This window comes from Dreissena polymorpha, chromosome 3, assembly GCF_020536995.1.
Source record: "Dreissena polymorpha isolate Duluth1 chromosome 3, UMN_Dpol_1.0, whole genome shotgun sequence".
In the NCBI taxonomy this organism is placed as follows: Eukaryota; Metazoa; Mollusca; class Bivalvia; order Myida; family Dreissenidae; genus Dreissena; species Dreissena polymorpha.
The window spans coordinates 69,849,459-69,866,294 of record NC_068357.1 but is presented as its reverse complement, the minus strand read 5'-3'; the positions used below and the strand labels follow the sequence as shown (position 1 = coordinate 69,866,294).

The 16,836-nt window shown below is 35.5% G+C and overlaps 2 protein-coding genes across 4 annotated transcripts in view; one reads left to right on the top strand and one right to left on the bottom strand.

Moving 5' to 3' along the window:
• The window catches only part of LOC127874632 (disheveled-associated activator of morphogenesis 1-like), an 83,518-nt gene extending 82,452 nt beyond the window's left edge, over window positions 1–1,066 (bottom strand). For 2 of the 3 annotated variants that reach the window (XM_052419092.1, XM_052419091.1), the window contains exon 1: window positions 979–1,066. The gene's annotated coding sequence lies outside the window, so the exon portion shown is untranslated. The remainder of the gene's footprint in view (window positions 1–978) is intronic. The other variant, XM_052419090.1, reaches the window with a different exon arrangement.
• LOC127874652 (39S ribosomal protein L49, mitochondrial-like) lies at window positions 1,042–15,839 on the top strand. Its single transcript, XM_052419127.1, has 4 exons — window positions 1,042–1,205; window positions 13,069–13,315; window positions 13,957–14,081; window positions 15,252–15,839. The coding sequence occupies exons 1-4, from the start codon at window positions 1,074–1,076 to the stop codon at window positions 15,399–15,401; spliced, it is 654 nt and encodes a 217-aa protein (XP_052275087.1). The 5' UTR covers window positions 1,042–1,073; the 3' UTR covers window positions 15,402–15,839.
• Window positions 15,840–16,836: the final 997 nt, after the last annotated feature.

The window sequence follows — 16,836 nt, the reverse complement described above, 5'->3', positions numbered from 1 at the left end:
GACAAAATGGCAAGCTGAGCATTTCGCAGAGTTGTATGTGAGAGCAAGGAACGACAACTCTGCGTGGAGATTGGAAAACAGTAGCTCTTAGGCGGAGTTAACGGACTGACGTCGCTCTACTATACTACGGTTATTCCTTGTAAATTATTGTCGGTTTGCGTGATCAAAACTTCCGATCGCAATTTTAAAGATTTGGGAAAAACAACCGATTTTCTGGCAATTTTAACCGATGAATTCGATCGGCAATCGGTTAATAATGACAACCCTGTGTAGTTTTCAACTTTTGCTGAATGTCTCATGTATTAACATACGTATTGAATTTTCAACAAAAATTTTGATTGTTAAAGGGATCTTTTCGCGGTTTGGTAAATTGACAAAATTGAAAAAAACTTATTCAGATTCGCAAATTTTCGGTTTAGTTATGATATTTGTGAGGAAACAGTATTACTGAACATTTGCCATGGTCTAATATAGCTATTATATGCATCTTTTGACGATTTAAAAAATCTAAAAATTATAAAGATAATTTGGAGAGTTCTGTTGTTGTCGTTTAAATTTGTGAAACTATGAAGATTGCTTATATAACGTATAAAATACCCATCCTATGTATGCTTGGCAGGATAGCTCAGTTGGCTTATGCGTTTTTACTTCAGGATTCCAGGGGTCACTGGTTCGAGCCCTGCTGCGGGCTACTTTTTTTGCCTTTTTTATATTTTATGTTTGATTTTTTACTGGAGCTTTTAAAATTTAATGTTTACATTTATCAATATAAAGCATTTAATGACAAACTTCAAAACATGCCAAAATCTGTTAAAAGGCCCCTTTAATGCAAATTGCATAGCGTCGCATTTCTACTAAGTTGCAAAATGAAGAATGAAATGCGATTTTAGCCGTAAAATTAGGAATGTATAGGGTCTTACACACCATTTGGCGACATCTTATTTGGAAATATTGTTGAATAAACATTATGGTCAATACCTAGTTTCAAGCAAGCCTGTAATTTCAAACCATTGCACCTGTTGATAAAAGCAAATTGTTCATGTCACTATTTTGATTTTAACACATGGCGCGAAATGCAAATCTTACGAACACAATATTTCCTGTCCGAAATGGCGGCGCCCTTGGTCAGAAATATTCGTGCATTTGGAATTTTTGGAAACAAAATCGCACAGATACGACAACAAAAGTTGTTATTTCTGGCCAGTGTAAGAACAAACATTATGCTTCGTATTTGTCGTTGACGAATTCATAATGTTAAAAAATAATTACTTCAATTTCAGTATGTTAACATCAAAGACCTATCAATATACATATTTACATTGCCCCACCCGTATTTTTAAGCGTTACAACTTATAGTTAATAAGTTATTGACCTTATCGCAACATCCGGGCACTTGCGTCAGTTAGAGTTACGTGCCCCTTGACGACGATGAAAACAAAAGCGCTGTCGCCATTTTATTTGCATTGAAATATTTAACACTGCTCGCAAATTTCTTAAGTTAAGGCACATCTTCGCGACCATTTTTTTTAGAACGAAAATACCCAGAAATAGAAATTCTTTCATAATAAATTTAATTTAATGAACGAACACAAATAAGGATGAAAACAAACAACCAATAATTTTTAATATATGCAACATATAGTAGCTGATTTGAACCGCTATATGTTACCTTATTACCTTGTTATGTATTAAATAAATTCTCATGATAAATGTTGTTGTTTTTATTTAATTCACACCAATTTCGACACTTTTTGTTTCCGCATGTTAGGTATTTGAATGCCCCTTTCTTCATCACAAACCGATTATCTCGTTATGATCGGATACTGTCCAGACAAAGAAAACACGGTGTCATAAAGCCAGCTGGGGACCTATACTTGGGGCTCTGCATAAACCACATGTGGTCATTAAACACAATTTATGATACCTCTATGTCATCTCTTGTCATATTTGAGCAGTCATTTAAGCCAAAATTTTAATGCCGAAATAATTGAATATACAGTTGCTTTATAAAACACGTTGACACCTTAAGGCCACGACTTTTTTTTTTATTGGTTTACAAAAATTATTTTGAAAATAGTCCATCGGGCGGTCGAAAAAAAAAAAAAAAAAAAAACATTGGAAAAATAAGTTAATACTAATAACATCAGAACAAAGACATCATATCTTTTATAACCTTAACACAGAGACGAAAAATCAAATTATGCAATGAAACACATCTATATCTTCAAATGAAATGAGTCACCTAAAAGCACCTTTTGTAACATCAGGCAATTTTAAACACTCCATTAAATGACATGCGTTCTTCTCCCATTAAAACGAAAAACTGCGCTTCATTTCCGTAATTCGATGCGCACCATTACGCAATGCGATGCCCGTTGCATAAATCTTATATAAGATAAACTACTCATACACAAAGTATGTGTTTGCTCTTATTGGACTTATGACATCGTCCATGAAAAAAAATCGAGGTAGATCGATCCCCGCGTCGTCGCGGTAAAGTTGTTGTTGTCATGAAAACTCGTTGATTTACAAAGCAAAACGTCTTATTTGAACTGACGCGAATTAATACAATCATATTTGTCAACTTGGCTTTTGCTTTATTTTGATAATTTAATCCAAAGTTTAATGTTAGCAAGTGTTTTTACTGGAATTGTAAACAAGGAGCCATGCAGTTAAAGTCTTACGAAAATGTGCAGTCTGTGTGAATTGACAGTTTGACGTCATCAAAGGAAAGCCGCTTGCTGTCTGAAGCAATAAAGCGACAAATTTCGCGCCCACAAAATTGGCTTCCTTTGTCTAGCAATCAACATGCCGAACCAATCGTGCGTTTGTTTCTCAATTGCAATCCTCCAATTTAATTATAATTATAGCACGTGCATAGCTCCGCCTTCGAATCTTTTGCAGAGAACGGAGGCGGAGTTTAACGGATAATTGAGCTAGTGTTTTACGCAAGTTGAGTTCCGATTTGCCGAAATTACTCGGCCCTGAGCATTAAAACGACAAATACATTTATCAATGATTTTCCGAGATATACCGATTTGTTCCGATTTCCAAACTTTCTGTACAGTTCCTATAAACTATGGCGGACGTGTTTACAAAATTCCTAAACACATATATCGTAAATAATGGCAGTGTTTTATTGGATTATTTATACTAATTATCAAATTGCAAGGTAATACTTTTTTATCTACTATAATATCGGGTTTGTTTAATATAATAAACATGTTAAACAATATAGTTGCGTCACAGACTCGGAAATAAATTTTGATGCGGTCGACATTTTACTGACGCTGATTTTCCTATTGTCTGTAATTAAATAATTTTTGAGAAGTGCCCATAAAAGGACTGGTACATACTGTGTCTCATTGAAAAATATCCCGATCTCTGTAATATATGTAAACCAATCGTTGATTGTACTTACTTGATTTTATTCGCAACCGTACTCAAACCGGATCGTTTATTTTTCTCGTTTCGCTCGTTTTTCAGTGCGGTCGGGAATAAAATATATATAAAAAAGACGATTTTCCGATTTTATTTTTTTTCCCATTTTCCAAAAATTAGGGTCGGCGGTTTTGTAAACCAAGAAATATAAAAGTCGTGGCCTAAATAAACATTTAATTAAATTAAATGCAATATTTTTCATTTGATTGTTTGCATCAGTCTTAAAATCGTGTAAGCTTTTGTATTCTGGTGTTTAATTGCCCCTTTGTTCTGCATAATCCGATTATCTCGTTTTGATCAAATATTGTCCAAACTTAACTGACAAAAAGGTGTCATAAACCACACTGGGTGGTCCAGACAGTGTCATTTAACACGATAGATGCCACCATGTCTCCTCTTTCTGGTAGTATTAAGCAGTCATTTGGATGAATAATTAACGCCGATGTACTTAACAGTTGCTTAAATTAGATATGTGACATATGGTCAAATATAAAGTCATGTCCAATTTAGATTATCAGAAATTTACACCGTAAAGATACTAGCCTGATTAATTTATTAAAGTATTTAATAATCATAAAATTTACGTAAAAAACAAGTAACGTATTTAGCGTGTATCAGTTAATTAAAAAGACATCATTCCGTATTAAGATTTAATGTTACTACAATAAACGATCGACATCATAAAAAAGAAATTACGTTTGACAGCGACGGGGGTAAATAATGTATGAAAAACAAATATTTATACAGATATATGTGTGTTAATTTTAATATTTGTCACTCGTACTCATTACAATGAACACAACTAAGGCTTTCAGTAAGTCATGTACCAGATGTCCCTACGTATTTTACAGCTTCACATTAGCATGATAAATTGACATAGTAGAAATATAATTATAATGTTCGAAGATGAATGAACCCTGAAAAGAACGACAATACTCATTACATTAACATCTACAAGGATACTCTCATTATTACAGAATAAACGAATTTACCCGGTGTCTCAGTGAGAAAGTTAATCATGAATGTCGCCGTACTCGATCATCGGCCACTTGGTCGGGTCATTTTTCCAACATCCAGCTTGCAATTTGTACGGACATTCATTAAGTCCAATTAGTTTCATTTTCTGATCATATCGGGCTTTCGAAGTTCAATCTAACCCTTCATTAAAGTCAACAGACATTTAAACACCAATTACAGGACATTTTATTACCTATCGAATTCCCAATAGGAATGCAATTGACGAAATATCAGCAGAGGTGCTCAATGAGCGTAGTAAATCGACCGTATCTAGGGCATTGTTTTCACCGTCGCTAAGGGATTGCCCCTTTTGTGACGTCATCGCGATAAGGTCAATACTTCCAATGAACACATTCAAGAGTCAAAACTCAAAAAAGTCGTTAACTCTGTTGCAGTGTAAGATTGTAAACATAATCGAAAATAAAATATTGGTTTTATTAGCTCATCTATTTTTTGAAAAAAAATTATGAGCTATTGTCATCACCTTGGCGTCGGCGTTGGCGTTGGCGTTGGCGTTGGCGTTGGCGTCGGCGTCCGGTTAAGTTTTGCGTTTAGGTCCACTTTTCTCAGAAAGTATCAATGCTATTGCATTCAAACTTGGTACACTTACTTACTATCATGAGGGGACTAGGCAGGCAAAGTTAGATAACTCTGGCGTGCATTTTGACAGAATTATGTGCCCTTTTTGTACTTAAAAAATTGCAAATTTTGGTTAAGTTTTGCGTTTAGTTCCACTTTTCTCAGTAAGTATCAATGCTATTGCATTCAAACTTGGTACACTTACTTACTATCATGAGGGGACTGGGCAGGCAAAGTTAGATAACTCTGGCATGCATTTTGACAGAATTATGTGCCCTTTTTATACTTAGAAAATTGACAATTTTGTTAAGTTTTGTGTTTAGGTCCATTTTATTCCTTAAGCATCAAAGCTATTGCTTTCATACTTGCAACACTTACTAACTATCATAAGGGGACTGTGCAGGCAAAGTAATGTAACTCTGACTGGCATTTTGACAGAATTATGTGCCCTTTTTATACTTAGAAAATTGAAAATTTGATTAAGTTTTGTGTTTAGGTCCACTTTATTCCTACAGTATCAAAGCTATTGCTTTCATACTTGCAAGATTTATGAACTATCATAAGGGGACGGTGCAGGCAAAGTTATGTAACTCTGACTGGCATTTGGACGGAATTATGGGCCCTTTATACTTAGAAAATTGAAAATTTGGTTAAGATTTATGTTTTGGTCACTTTACCCCTAAAGTATCATAGATATTGCTTTCATACTTGGAACACTCACAAACTATCATAAGGGTACAGTAAAAGGACAAGTTGCATAACTCTGGTTGTCATTGTTACGGAATTATGGCCCTTTTTTGACTTAGTAACTTTTAATATATGGTTAAATTTTGTGTTTCGATCCACTCGAAGTATCAAGGCTATTGCTTTCAAACTTCAAATACTTACATGCTATCATGAGGTTACTGTACCTGGCAACTTGAATTTTACTTTGACCTTTGAATGACCTTGACTCTCAAGGTCAAATTATTAAATTTTGCTAAAATTGCCATAACTTCTTTATTTATGATTAGATTTGATTGATACTTTGATGAAACTACTCTTACCTGACATACCACAATAGACTTCACCCAAACCATCCCCCGTGCCCTCCCCCCCCTCCCCCCCTCCCCCCCCCCCCTAATTTTTTTTTTTTTTTTTTTTTTTATAAGATCATCTCACAAATGACCACCACACCCTCACACTATACCCCCACCCCACCCCCCCACCCCCCCCCCCAAATTTTTTTTTTGATTTTTTTTTTTTTTTTTTTTTTTTTTTTAAGATCATCTCACAAATTATCACCACACCCTCACACTATACCCCCCCCCCCCCGATTTTTTTTTTTTTTTTTTTTTTTTTCGCTTTTTTGGAAGATAATGTAATAAATGTCCACAACCCCACACTATACACCCCTCTTCACTCCACTCCTCCCTCCTTTGTGATTGAAAATGAGAGTCCCTTCACCTTTAAAAAGAAAATAGATGAGCGGTCTGCACCCGCAAGGCGGTGCTCTTGTTCAGTTTTGTCATAATTAACACTTCAGATATTCCAAGTCTGGCAAGTGATCTTTTTCTGTAAAATAGTTGCTTTTTGGTGCAAGAATTTTCCCTTTTATAAATTTCATATTTGATATTCCTTGCATCATGATGATGCATATGTGAAAATGACTTATTTCCAAACATTTGATATCAAGTTATTTTTAGTATTTACTTTACATTTATAAAAGCAACATGTGCAGAGCGCTGATAAATTTCAGCATCAAAATAATCCCTTCAGTATTTTGTCTCTAAAAAACTTCATCGAAACCCTAACATTTTCATGCAAGTTGCTGTTCTACTTCAATTTATCAAAATCCCAACCACGTACTAAGAAAAAATTCATAATTTTAAAAATATTTTGTTTTACTGTAGAATTTTGCAATGTGTCATCCTACATGGTTACCCCCTAATAAGGCTCGATTGGTCATTGTCAGCATGGGTACTACTTAAATGAACCCTGGTTACTCTTGAGTATACTTAAATGTACCCCAGGTACAAAAGATATACTGAAACATACCCGGATGTTCTTATGCTAAATTGGTCGTTGTCGGCTAATTTTTACAACTTTGAAACTTCATATGTACATGCACCTTTATGAGTTCTACATGCCACACCCATTTTTGGGTCACTAGGTCAAAGGTCAAGGTCACTGTGACCTCTAATATAAAACTTTAACTTTGCCTCTAACATCATAGTGCTTCCACCTACAACTTTGAAACTTCATATGTACATGCACCTTGATGACTTATACACGCCTCACCAATTTTTGGGTCACTAGGTCAAAGGTCAAGGTCACTGTAACCTGTAATATAAAACTTTAACTTTGCCTCTAACATCACAGTGCGTCCACCTACAACCTTGAAACTTCATATGTACATGCACCTTGATGAGTTCTACACGCCACACCCATTTTTAAGTCACTAGGTCAAAGGTCAAGGTCACTGTTACCTCTAATATAAAACTTTAAGTTTAACTTTGCCTCTAACATCATAGTGCTTCCACCTACAACTTTGAAACGTCATATGTACATACACCTTGATGAGTTCTACACGCCACACCTATTTTTGGGTCACTAGGTCAAAGGTCAAGGTTACTGTGACCTCTAATATAAAACTTAAATTTTGCCTCTAACATCACAGTGCTTCCACCTACAACTTTGAAATTTCATATGTACATGCACCTTGACGAGTTCTACATGCAACACCCATTTTTGGGTCACTAGGTAAAAGGTCGAGGTCACTGTGACCTCTAATTTAAAACTTTAACTTTGCCTCAAACATCATAGTGCTTCCACCTACAACTTACCGTAAAATGTTGTGTAAAACGCGCATTTATGTATAACGCGCATCTACTTTTTTAAGCTAAAAAATCGGGAAAAAAGTTTTTGAAGCAAAAAAATCGGGGGAAAAATTCCGTACCGCAGGCTAACTGAAAATAGTTATATTTACATTGCCGATCTTACGTGTTTTATTGCTTCAATTATTAATTATTTTAAAGACGATAACGATACAACTAGTTTGTGTCTTTTTTTAATCATATTATGCGTAAAAATAAATGTTTGGATTTAAATGAATTATGCATGAAATGCACACTTTCCACGAGGATACCATCAAGGTTTTTATCATATGTCTCCAAAGTAACTGTCCACGATTTTATCGTGGAGGATACACATGACGGATGGATTAGTTATAACTAAGAAACTGACATTATCGATTGGTATTGTCACGTGGTTATTTATGCATGACTAATTCACAACCGCGCGTTTTATTTACATTGCCGATATCAGGCGTTCTTTTCGAGTGTCTATACTTGACAGGAGACTTTAACGACTCAAACTTCTCAACACCATAACGACATTACCGGCGATAAACAAACAATGGAGTTGTGAAGCCGTTTGCCGGTTCGCATGTTTTGATAATAGCCCAGCTACACAAAGCTTGACAGGTGACGCAAATTGCTCGATAATCACATGCTCAATCTTGACAAGACGTATGAAAACGTGTAAACAAACACAACATCAATTTTATTAACACATTTGAAAAGCAAGAAAAATAATCATAAATTAATCGGGAAAGACCTTTCCGACATACTATTGTAAATCGACAAGTGCCCCCAAATAAATTTTGTAACCCTAGTACAGTAGGGTATAATATTGTGGGAAAACAATAACATTTTAAATAAAAATGGCTTCCTTGTTTTTCATTCTCTTCTTCAAATTTATTTGAATTAATGCTCTGTACGTACCTGAAAAAGATAGCAAATATTTATGTTAACTTTATAATGTTTGTCCATCTTATTCAGATCGTAAATATAACACTTTTATTAACATAGTTACAGTTAAAACACCGGGCAACAGAATGATGCAAATTACCGCAACTGGGTAACTGACAGGGAAAAAATGTCTTGGCATGGCTGTAGTTGTGCATTACGCGCATCAAGTTTTTAAAATGAAATTTTGGGGTGAAAAGTGCGCCCTATACACAACTTTTTACGGTATAAACTTAATATGTACATGCACCTTGATGAGATCTACACGCCGCACCCATTTGTGGGTCACTAGGTCAAAGGTCAAGGTCACTGTGACCTCTAATATAAAACTTTAACTTTGCCTCAAACATCACAGTGCTTCCACCTACAACTTAGAAACTTCATATGTACATGCACCTTGATGACTTCTACACGCCATACCCATTTTGGGTCACTAGGTTAAAGGTCAAGGTCACTGTGACCTCTAAAAAAAAGAAGAAAAATTCTGACAAGCTTTTGCAGCGGAGCGTGGCACCTGTTATGCGGTGCTCTTGTTTTAAATTAATTATGTTAATATATATGTCAATATTCTGTAAAATTGCCTCTATATTATCAAAACTCCTACTCAAAAAAGCATTTTGGCTGGTCATGTTAAAGTAGAATTTTGTTTCGTATTCCGTAGCGTGTTTTATGATTTCGGATTTTGGGTGGGAATAAATCTGGGGTACAGTCTAAATTGGCAGGGTATTACGAGTTGTTCTTTATTTTCTGTTCCTCGGGTACATTACATATACTTAAGAGTACCCAGGGTAGATTTAAGTAGTACTGACTAATATGTTGATGTTCTCCGAAAGCACCGGCACCCGGCGATTTCACCAGTTACATTTATCTTTAGATGCCGGCTTCTTTTCCCAAAAATTTCAATTGCCATGATGCAAATACACCCATTTTTAGCTCATCTATTTTTTGGAAAAAAAATTATGAGCTTTTGTCATCACCTTGGCGTTGGCGTCGGCATCCGGTTAAGTTTTGCGTTTAGGTCCACTTTTCTCAGAAAGTATCAATGCTATTGCATTCAAACTTGGTACACTTACTTACTATCATGAGGGGACTGGGCAGGCAAAGTTAAATAACTCTGGCTTGTATTTTGACAGAATTATGTGCCCTTTTTATGCTTAGAAAATTGAAAATTTTGGTTAAGTTTTGTGTTTAGGTCCATTTTATTCCTTAAGTATCAAAGCTATTGCTTTCATACTTGCAACACTTACTAACTATCATAAGGGGACTGTGCAGGCAAAGTTATGTAACTCTGACTGGCATTTTGACAGAGTTATGTGCCCTTTTTATACTTAGAAAATTGAAAATTTGGTTAAGTTTTGTGTTTAGGTCCACTTTATTCCTACGGTATCAAAGCTATTGCTTTCATACTTGCAACACTTATTAACTATCATAAGGGGAATGTGCAGGCAAAGTTATGTAACTCTGACTGGCATTTGGACGGAATTATGGGTCCTTTATACTAAGAAAATTGAAAATTTGGTTAAGTTTTGTGTTTTGGTCCACTTTACCCCTAAAGTATCATAGATATTGCTTTCATACTTGGAACACTTGCAAACTATCATAAGGGGACAGTAAAAGGACAAGTTGCATAACTCTGGTTGTCATTTTTACAGAATTATGGCCCTTTTTTGACTAAGTAACTTTGAATATATGGTTAAATTTTGTGTTTCGATCCACTTTACTTCTAAAGTATCAAGGCTATTGCTTTCAAACTTCAAATACTTTCATGCTATCATGAGGTTACTGTACCTGGCAAGTTGAATTTTACCTTGACCTTTGAATGACCTTGACTCCCAAGGTAAAATTATAAAATTTTGCTAAAATTGCCATTACTTCTTCATTATGCCCCTCTTCGAAGAAGAGGGGGTATATTCCTATCCCGGTATGTCGGTCTGTCAGTCCGTCAACCAGGTGGTTGTCAGACGATAACTCAAGAACGCTTGGGCCTAGGATCATGAAACTTCATAGGTACATTGATCATGACTCGCAGATGACCCCTATTGATTTTGAGGTCAATAGGTCAAAGGTCAAGGTCACGGTGACCCGAAATAGTAAAATGGTTTTCAGATGATAACTCAAGAACGCATATGCCTAGGATCATGAAACTTCACAGGTAGATTGATCATGACTCGCAGATGACCCCTATTGATTTTGAGGTCACAAGGTCAAAGGTCACGGTGACCCGAAATAGTAAAATGGTTTTTGAATGATAACTCAAGAACGCATACGCCTAGGATCATGAAACTTCATGGGTAGATTGATCATGACTCGCAGATGACCCCTATTGATTTTGAGGTCACTAGGTCAAAGGTCAAGGTCACGGTGACCCGAAATAGTAAAATGGTTTCCGGATGATAACTCAAGAATGCATACGCCTAGGATCATGAAACTTCATAGGTGAATTGATCATGACTCGCAGATGACCCCTATTGATTTTGAGGTCAATAGGTCAAAGGTCAAGGTCACGGTGACCCAAAATAGTAAAATGGTTTTCAGATGATAACTCAAGAACGCATATGCCTAGGATCATGAAACTTCACAGGTAGATTGATCATGACTCGCAGATGACCCCTATTGATTTTGAGGTCACAAGGTCAAAGGTCAAGGTCACAGTGACCTGAAATAGTAAAATGATTTTCGGATGATAACTCAAGAACGCTTTTGCCTAGGATCATGACACTTCATAGGTACATTGATCGTGACTCACAGATGACCCCTATTGATTTTCAGGTCATTAGGTCAAAGGTCAAGGTCACAGTGACAAAAAACGTATTCACACAATGGCTGCCACTACAATGGACAGCCCATATGGGGGGCATGCATGTTTTACAAACAGCCCTTGTTTATGATTAGATTTGATTGATACTTTGACAAAACTACTCTTACCTGACATACCACAATAGACTCCACCCAAACCATCCCCGTCCCCTCCCCCCCCCCCCCTAATTTTTTTTTTAAGATCATCTCACAAATGACCCCTCACACTATACCCCTCCCCCCACCCCCCGATTTTATTTTTTTTTTCCGCATTTTTGGAAAATAATGTAATAAATGTCCACACCCCCACACTATACACCCCTCTTCACTCCACCTCTCCCTCCTTTGTGATTTAAATTGAGAGTCCCTTCACCTTTAAAAAGAATATAGATGAGCGGTCTGCACCCGCAAGGCGGTGCTCTTGTATTGCCTAGTCGCCAGCTACTTTGGAAATAAGACTCACTAACTGGCTACTCAAATGTTTCAGGAGAACACTGCTTCTATGTGCTAATATATTTTCGTTTTTAATCCAAGTAAGTACAATACTATGCACAGTGCTGTTTTATTTAAGTATTTATAAGGCCAAAAAAAAGTCTTGGTTCAGGAAACATGGCCAGAAAAATGTAGGAGGGTAGGTAGGTTTTTGTTTTTCCTTTTTTTTTACCAGTCAACTGATTTCAGGGTGAAAAAGGGTCAGTTAAAGGAGCCGTTTAACAGTTTGGTTAAATGACAAAATTAAAAAAAGTTGTTTCAGATTCGCAAATTTTCGTTTTTGTTATGATATTTTTTAGGAAACAGTAAAACTGACAATTTACCATGCTCTTCAATATCCAATATATGCATCTTTTGATGATTTGAAAACTTGAAAATTATATAGCGTTGTGGGACGCAAAACGATTGAATAATTTGGAAAGTTCTGTTGTTGTAGTTATATTTTGGGAAACTATGAGGATTGATTATATAGGTAAAAAATACATCCACTGTAAGCATGAGCATGGATGGTCGAGAGGTCTAGGCGGGAGACTTTTTACTCCAGAACTCCATGGGTCTGTGGTTCGAGTCATGTTGAGGGTTACTTTTTTTACGTTTATTAAATTGGAATTTTGTTTTTTTAACTGGACAGTTTTAGGTCAAATGTTTAAATTTATCAATATAAAGCATTAAATGACATGGTTCAATCACAGGAGTTTGAAATTCTATCCATAAACCTAATCTAATGGCTAAATAATAAAAAAAAAAAAAATCAAGTTACTTGCAGGCTGTTCTGGTTTTATGCTGTTTGCACATAGCCATTTTCACTTTGCTTCTAAGTGGCTTAGGGTTAAAGTGGTCATCCTGACACTTTTCAGGCCCTCATGGCATTTTTTGTCTGTCCAATTCCCTATAATAATTAACAGAGACAATCTTTTAGTTTGTATTATTTTATTAAGAACTATAAACATTCTAGAGGGCAGCAAGCGGTAGCAAATGGAAAGGCACAGAAGTAGACCAGGATCCGTTTCATTACCATGACAACACCGTCCCATATTTCCCAGAAGAGTCAGCAAAAAAGAGTCTTGAGGCCGAGTACCCAGACGTAGAAATCTCAACGGAGGATTGGCACTATGTGGAGCGTGTTCTTCCCCCCAAGACTGTGCCTGAACCACCCCAACATGAGAGCTACCCTACAGCCTCAGGATGGTTGCCTCCTAACAGTAGGTTGACTTGCATGGAAATTCCATCTATGTTGTTTTCGTCAATTTTGAAGCAGACATTAGTTTTTGCAATTCATGTTACTTTAGAAAGCAATGTTCCCAATCTGGAGTTGATAGAATAATATGCTACTTAATTGTTTTTTGAGTGTTCATATCAGCCTAATAGTGTGTAAAGTAGTAAATCATTGGAGGAAGAGCAATTTATATGCATGCACCCATTTGCTTTTGTGTGCCTGTTTTAGTTATAACTTTTATCCAATCTCTGTTAAAAGGGGGTTTAATGCATGTACGTAAAGTGTCGTTGGAGATTTGCCTGTGCAGTCCACACACTAATCATGGACAACACTTTCCGTCTAAACTGGATTTTTGCTAAGAAGATACTTTCTTTAAACAGAAAATATCATCAAATGGGAAAGTGTTGTCCCTGATTAGCCTGTGTGGACTGCACAGGCTTATCGGGGACGAAATGTTAACGACATGCATTAAACCCCCTTTTCAGAGAGCACGGCTCATATGTATTTACTAGAAAAGCCAAAATGTCGGTACATAGTTTGAAAGCTTTCATCACAGGAATGTTTCTTTGGTCCTGTATTTAATCTTTGTGTAAAATCATGCACAAATCATATTCTTTAATTTTATAGCAAGCTTGCAGCCGAAGGAGTATGGTATAGTGCGGACCCGTAACCACATGTTACCACTGTATTACCGGAAACACTTCCATGGCAAGGAGACTACCCGGATTCTACACATTGTTGGCGACATTTGGGTAAGGAACTTTGTGGCACAAATGTAATACGTCCTGACTGACATGAGACACTGTCTCAACATTCTTAAAAGATGCGTCTTTTATAAGTGTACTGTATAAGTCACAACTCAAGCCAAGTTTTTGCCAAAACTGACCATCACCAAACCCTTTATTTCGGTCTTAATGAGCTATATTTTGGTTTTGACTCGCGTTCTTACTATGGTGTTGTATTTACTGTGTTTAATAATTTCTATTAATGAACTTTGCATTATTGTTAGGTGGCTTCAGAAGAAAAGCCCTCTGTGTTTGGGTTTAGTGTTCCTTATCAAGCTGTTCATTACTCATACCCTGTGTATGACACCATCTTAGGTTTTGATAAGCATATGCTATATGATTTGTATATGAGTAAATAGGCTTATGTAGCGTACTCAATTTAAATCATGTGGCTATCGGAAAAAATATATGTTTTTAAATGCCATGAAAACCGTTAAAGACACAGGCATAGAGAAATAAGTTGTTCTTTTTATTTATATACAGACAAATGCAGGTTTGCTATTCACGGAAATTAAGTTTGACTTTTCCCTGATAAAAAAAATAATTTGATCATTTTGTATTAAATATAAATTCACTTAGAGATTGGTCATTGAAATCAAATTGGAAACTCTATCAATGTGGCGCACCAGCCGATAAATTCACTGACTTTCAATGGGAATAACCCCTTCCTGATGGGATTTCAATAGCAGTGAATCTTTAAATAGAGACATGCCCAACAATTTACTTAATACATGAAAAATCTGGTGAATAAAGGAACTCATTTGTATTATGGATTAAAATAAAAGATTTTTTAGATGTCAACCCACATGGTCTAATGTCCCAGTGTTTCAATTAAATTTGAAAATGAATATTATTTATTAATTCAGAATACATGGAATTCTAGATGTTAGATACAATGATTTGTACGAAATAAACAACACATTGAAAAGATGATATACGTTGTTAAATACCAGTAGTAGACAGCCATAAGATAATGAATGTTATAACAAGCTATAACATTCATTATCTTATCACTTCAAAACAAAAATATATATGTGCTTATTATATCTAGAACTTAATCAGAAACCCACACTTTTCGTTACAGATGTTTTGGAAAATATCATTATTTGGAAACATTCAAATACGTTGCTGTTTCAGAAATTTAAAAAAGATGTACACGACTATCTCACCAAGGAGAAGGGGGTAAGGTCAGTCGACATACAGGTTCATGAGGTGGGCAGGTTCCTGCGTTTCCGTGGTAACCATCTCGAGAATGTGGCAGAGTTTCTACTGCAGAAAGGATTCTGAAGAATTCAGTGCATTCATTGTTAAAATAATCTGGTTTTTGTGTGTAAATGTGTGGTTGGTGAAATATACTGTTATTTACAAATAAAAGGTTATGAAAAGAATATTGAGTAAAGAAAGTGACACATTCTTGTTGAAACTGCAGAATTCAAAAGATTCTTGTTCGTCTTTTTTAAAGCAATACATTTTGTGACACACATTAATTGTTTTATCTGCTGATGAATGAATCTGCAAACTAATTGTTTATTAAGACATGTGAATTACATTATATTTTTCAGCACAGTCATTGATTTTGCATCTACATATTAATTAATATGTATATATCACTGACCTTTAATTTAGCAAAGTTATGCCCATTTTTTTTTAATTCAGGTTTACAATTTTATGCTAGTACTCCTTATCTTTATAAATGCCATATGTCGAAATAAAACTTAAAATTTGTGTTCAGGGTATTTATGAAGATTCACGTGTAACTATTAACAACTTTTTAGCAATATTATTTCCACTTTAAAATTATTTCTTATAATGTCTAGGTAAGATTTGCATGCCACAGGACATTTTGGCTAAGGTTTCAATGCAAAAAGCAAGCAAATTGAAAATGGCTATGTGCAAAAAGCATAAAACCATAACAGTCTGCGAGTAACTTGCAGTCTGTTCAGGTTTTATGCTGTTTGCTGCTCAACAGTATCTTAGAGTTATAAATGATGCCTTCAAAACTTGAATATAGTAAGAGAGATATTTAATTTAATGTAACTTTCTAAGGGACTACAAATATGTAAAAATACCTATCTAAGGTTAAAGGGTTAATTTGCAAGTTCTGAAAGTATTCAATTGAAACCTCACTCATGATTGTGTGCTGATCTTGGGAGGTCACTGGACTAATGCGAATAACTCTAACCTGCAGAGTAGTGCCCATTAGTGTACACAGGTAAATTAGGTTAGCTTTTCAACTCGGCACACATTTCATGGGGGTTGCGTTTCGGCTTACTTAAGTTTAGGTAAATTTTGTTAAAATAAGATAAATAATGTGCTAAATAATTTTCAGTAAGGATGGAGATATTGTGCTGTAAAATTGTGTTAAGGTCAGGTACATGTGGATCTTGCATTAGATTGCATTTTGAGCAAATGGTGTAAAGGTTAACGTGTCTAAAATTTGAAAAAAAGTTTTCGCTCAATAAAATAAGTTTTGATTGAGGTACTAGTTTTTAGAAGAAATTTTGTTTATAGGAAGCCTAATGGTAATTGCATCTGTGGCCAGTGAGTAAAGGTGACTGTTATTAAATAATAGAAAACATAGTTTCCACTCAAACACTTTTGTTTTAAAAATCCAGTGTCTTAGCATGATCATGTTTCTTGGTTTAGTGAAAAAAAATCAGGCTTAGGTTCACACATATAAGATAAGATATTCAGCATCAAAAATGTATTTTTTTTTTATTAC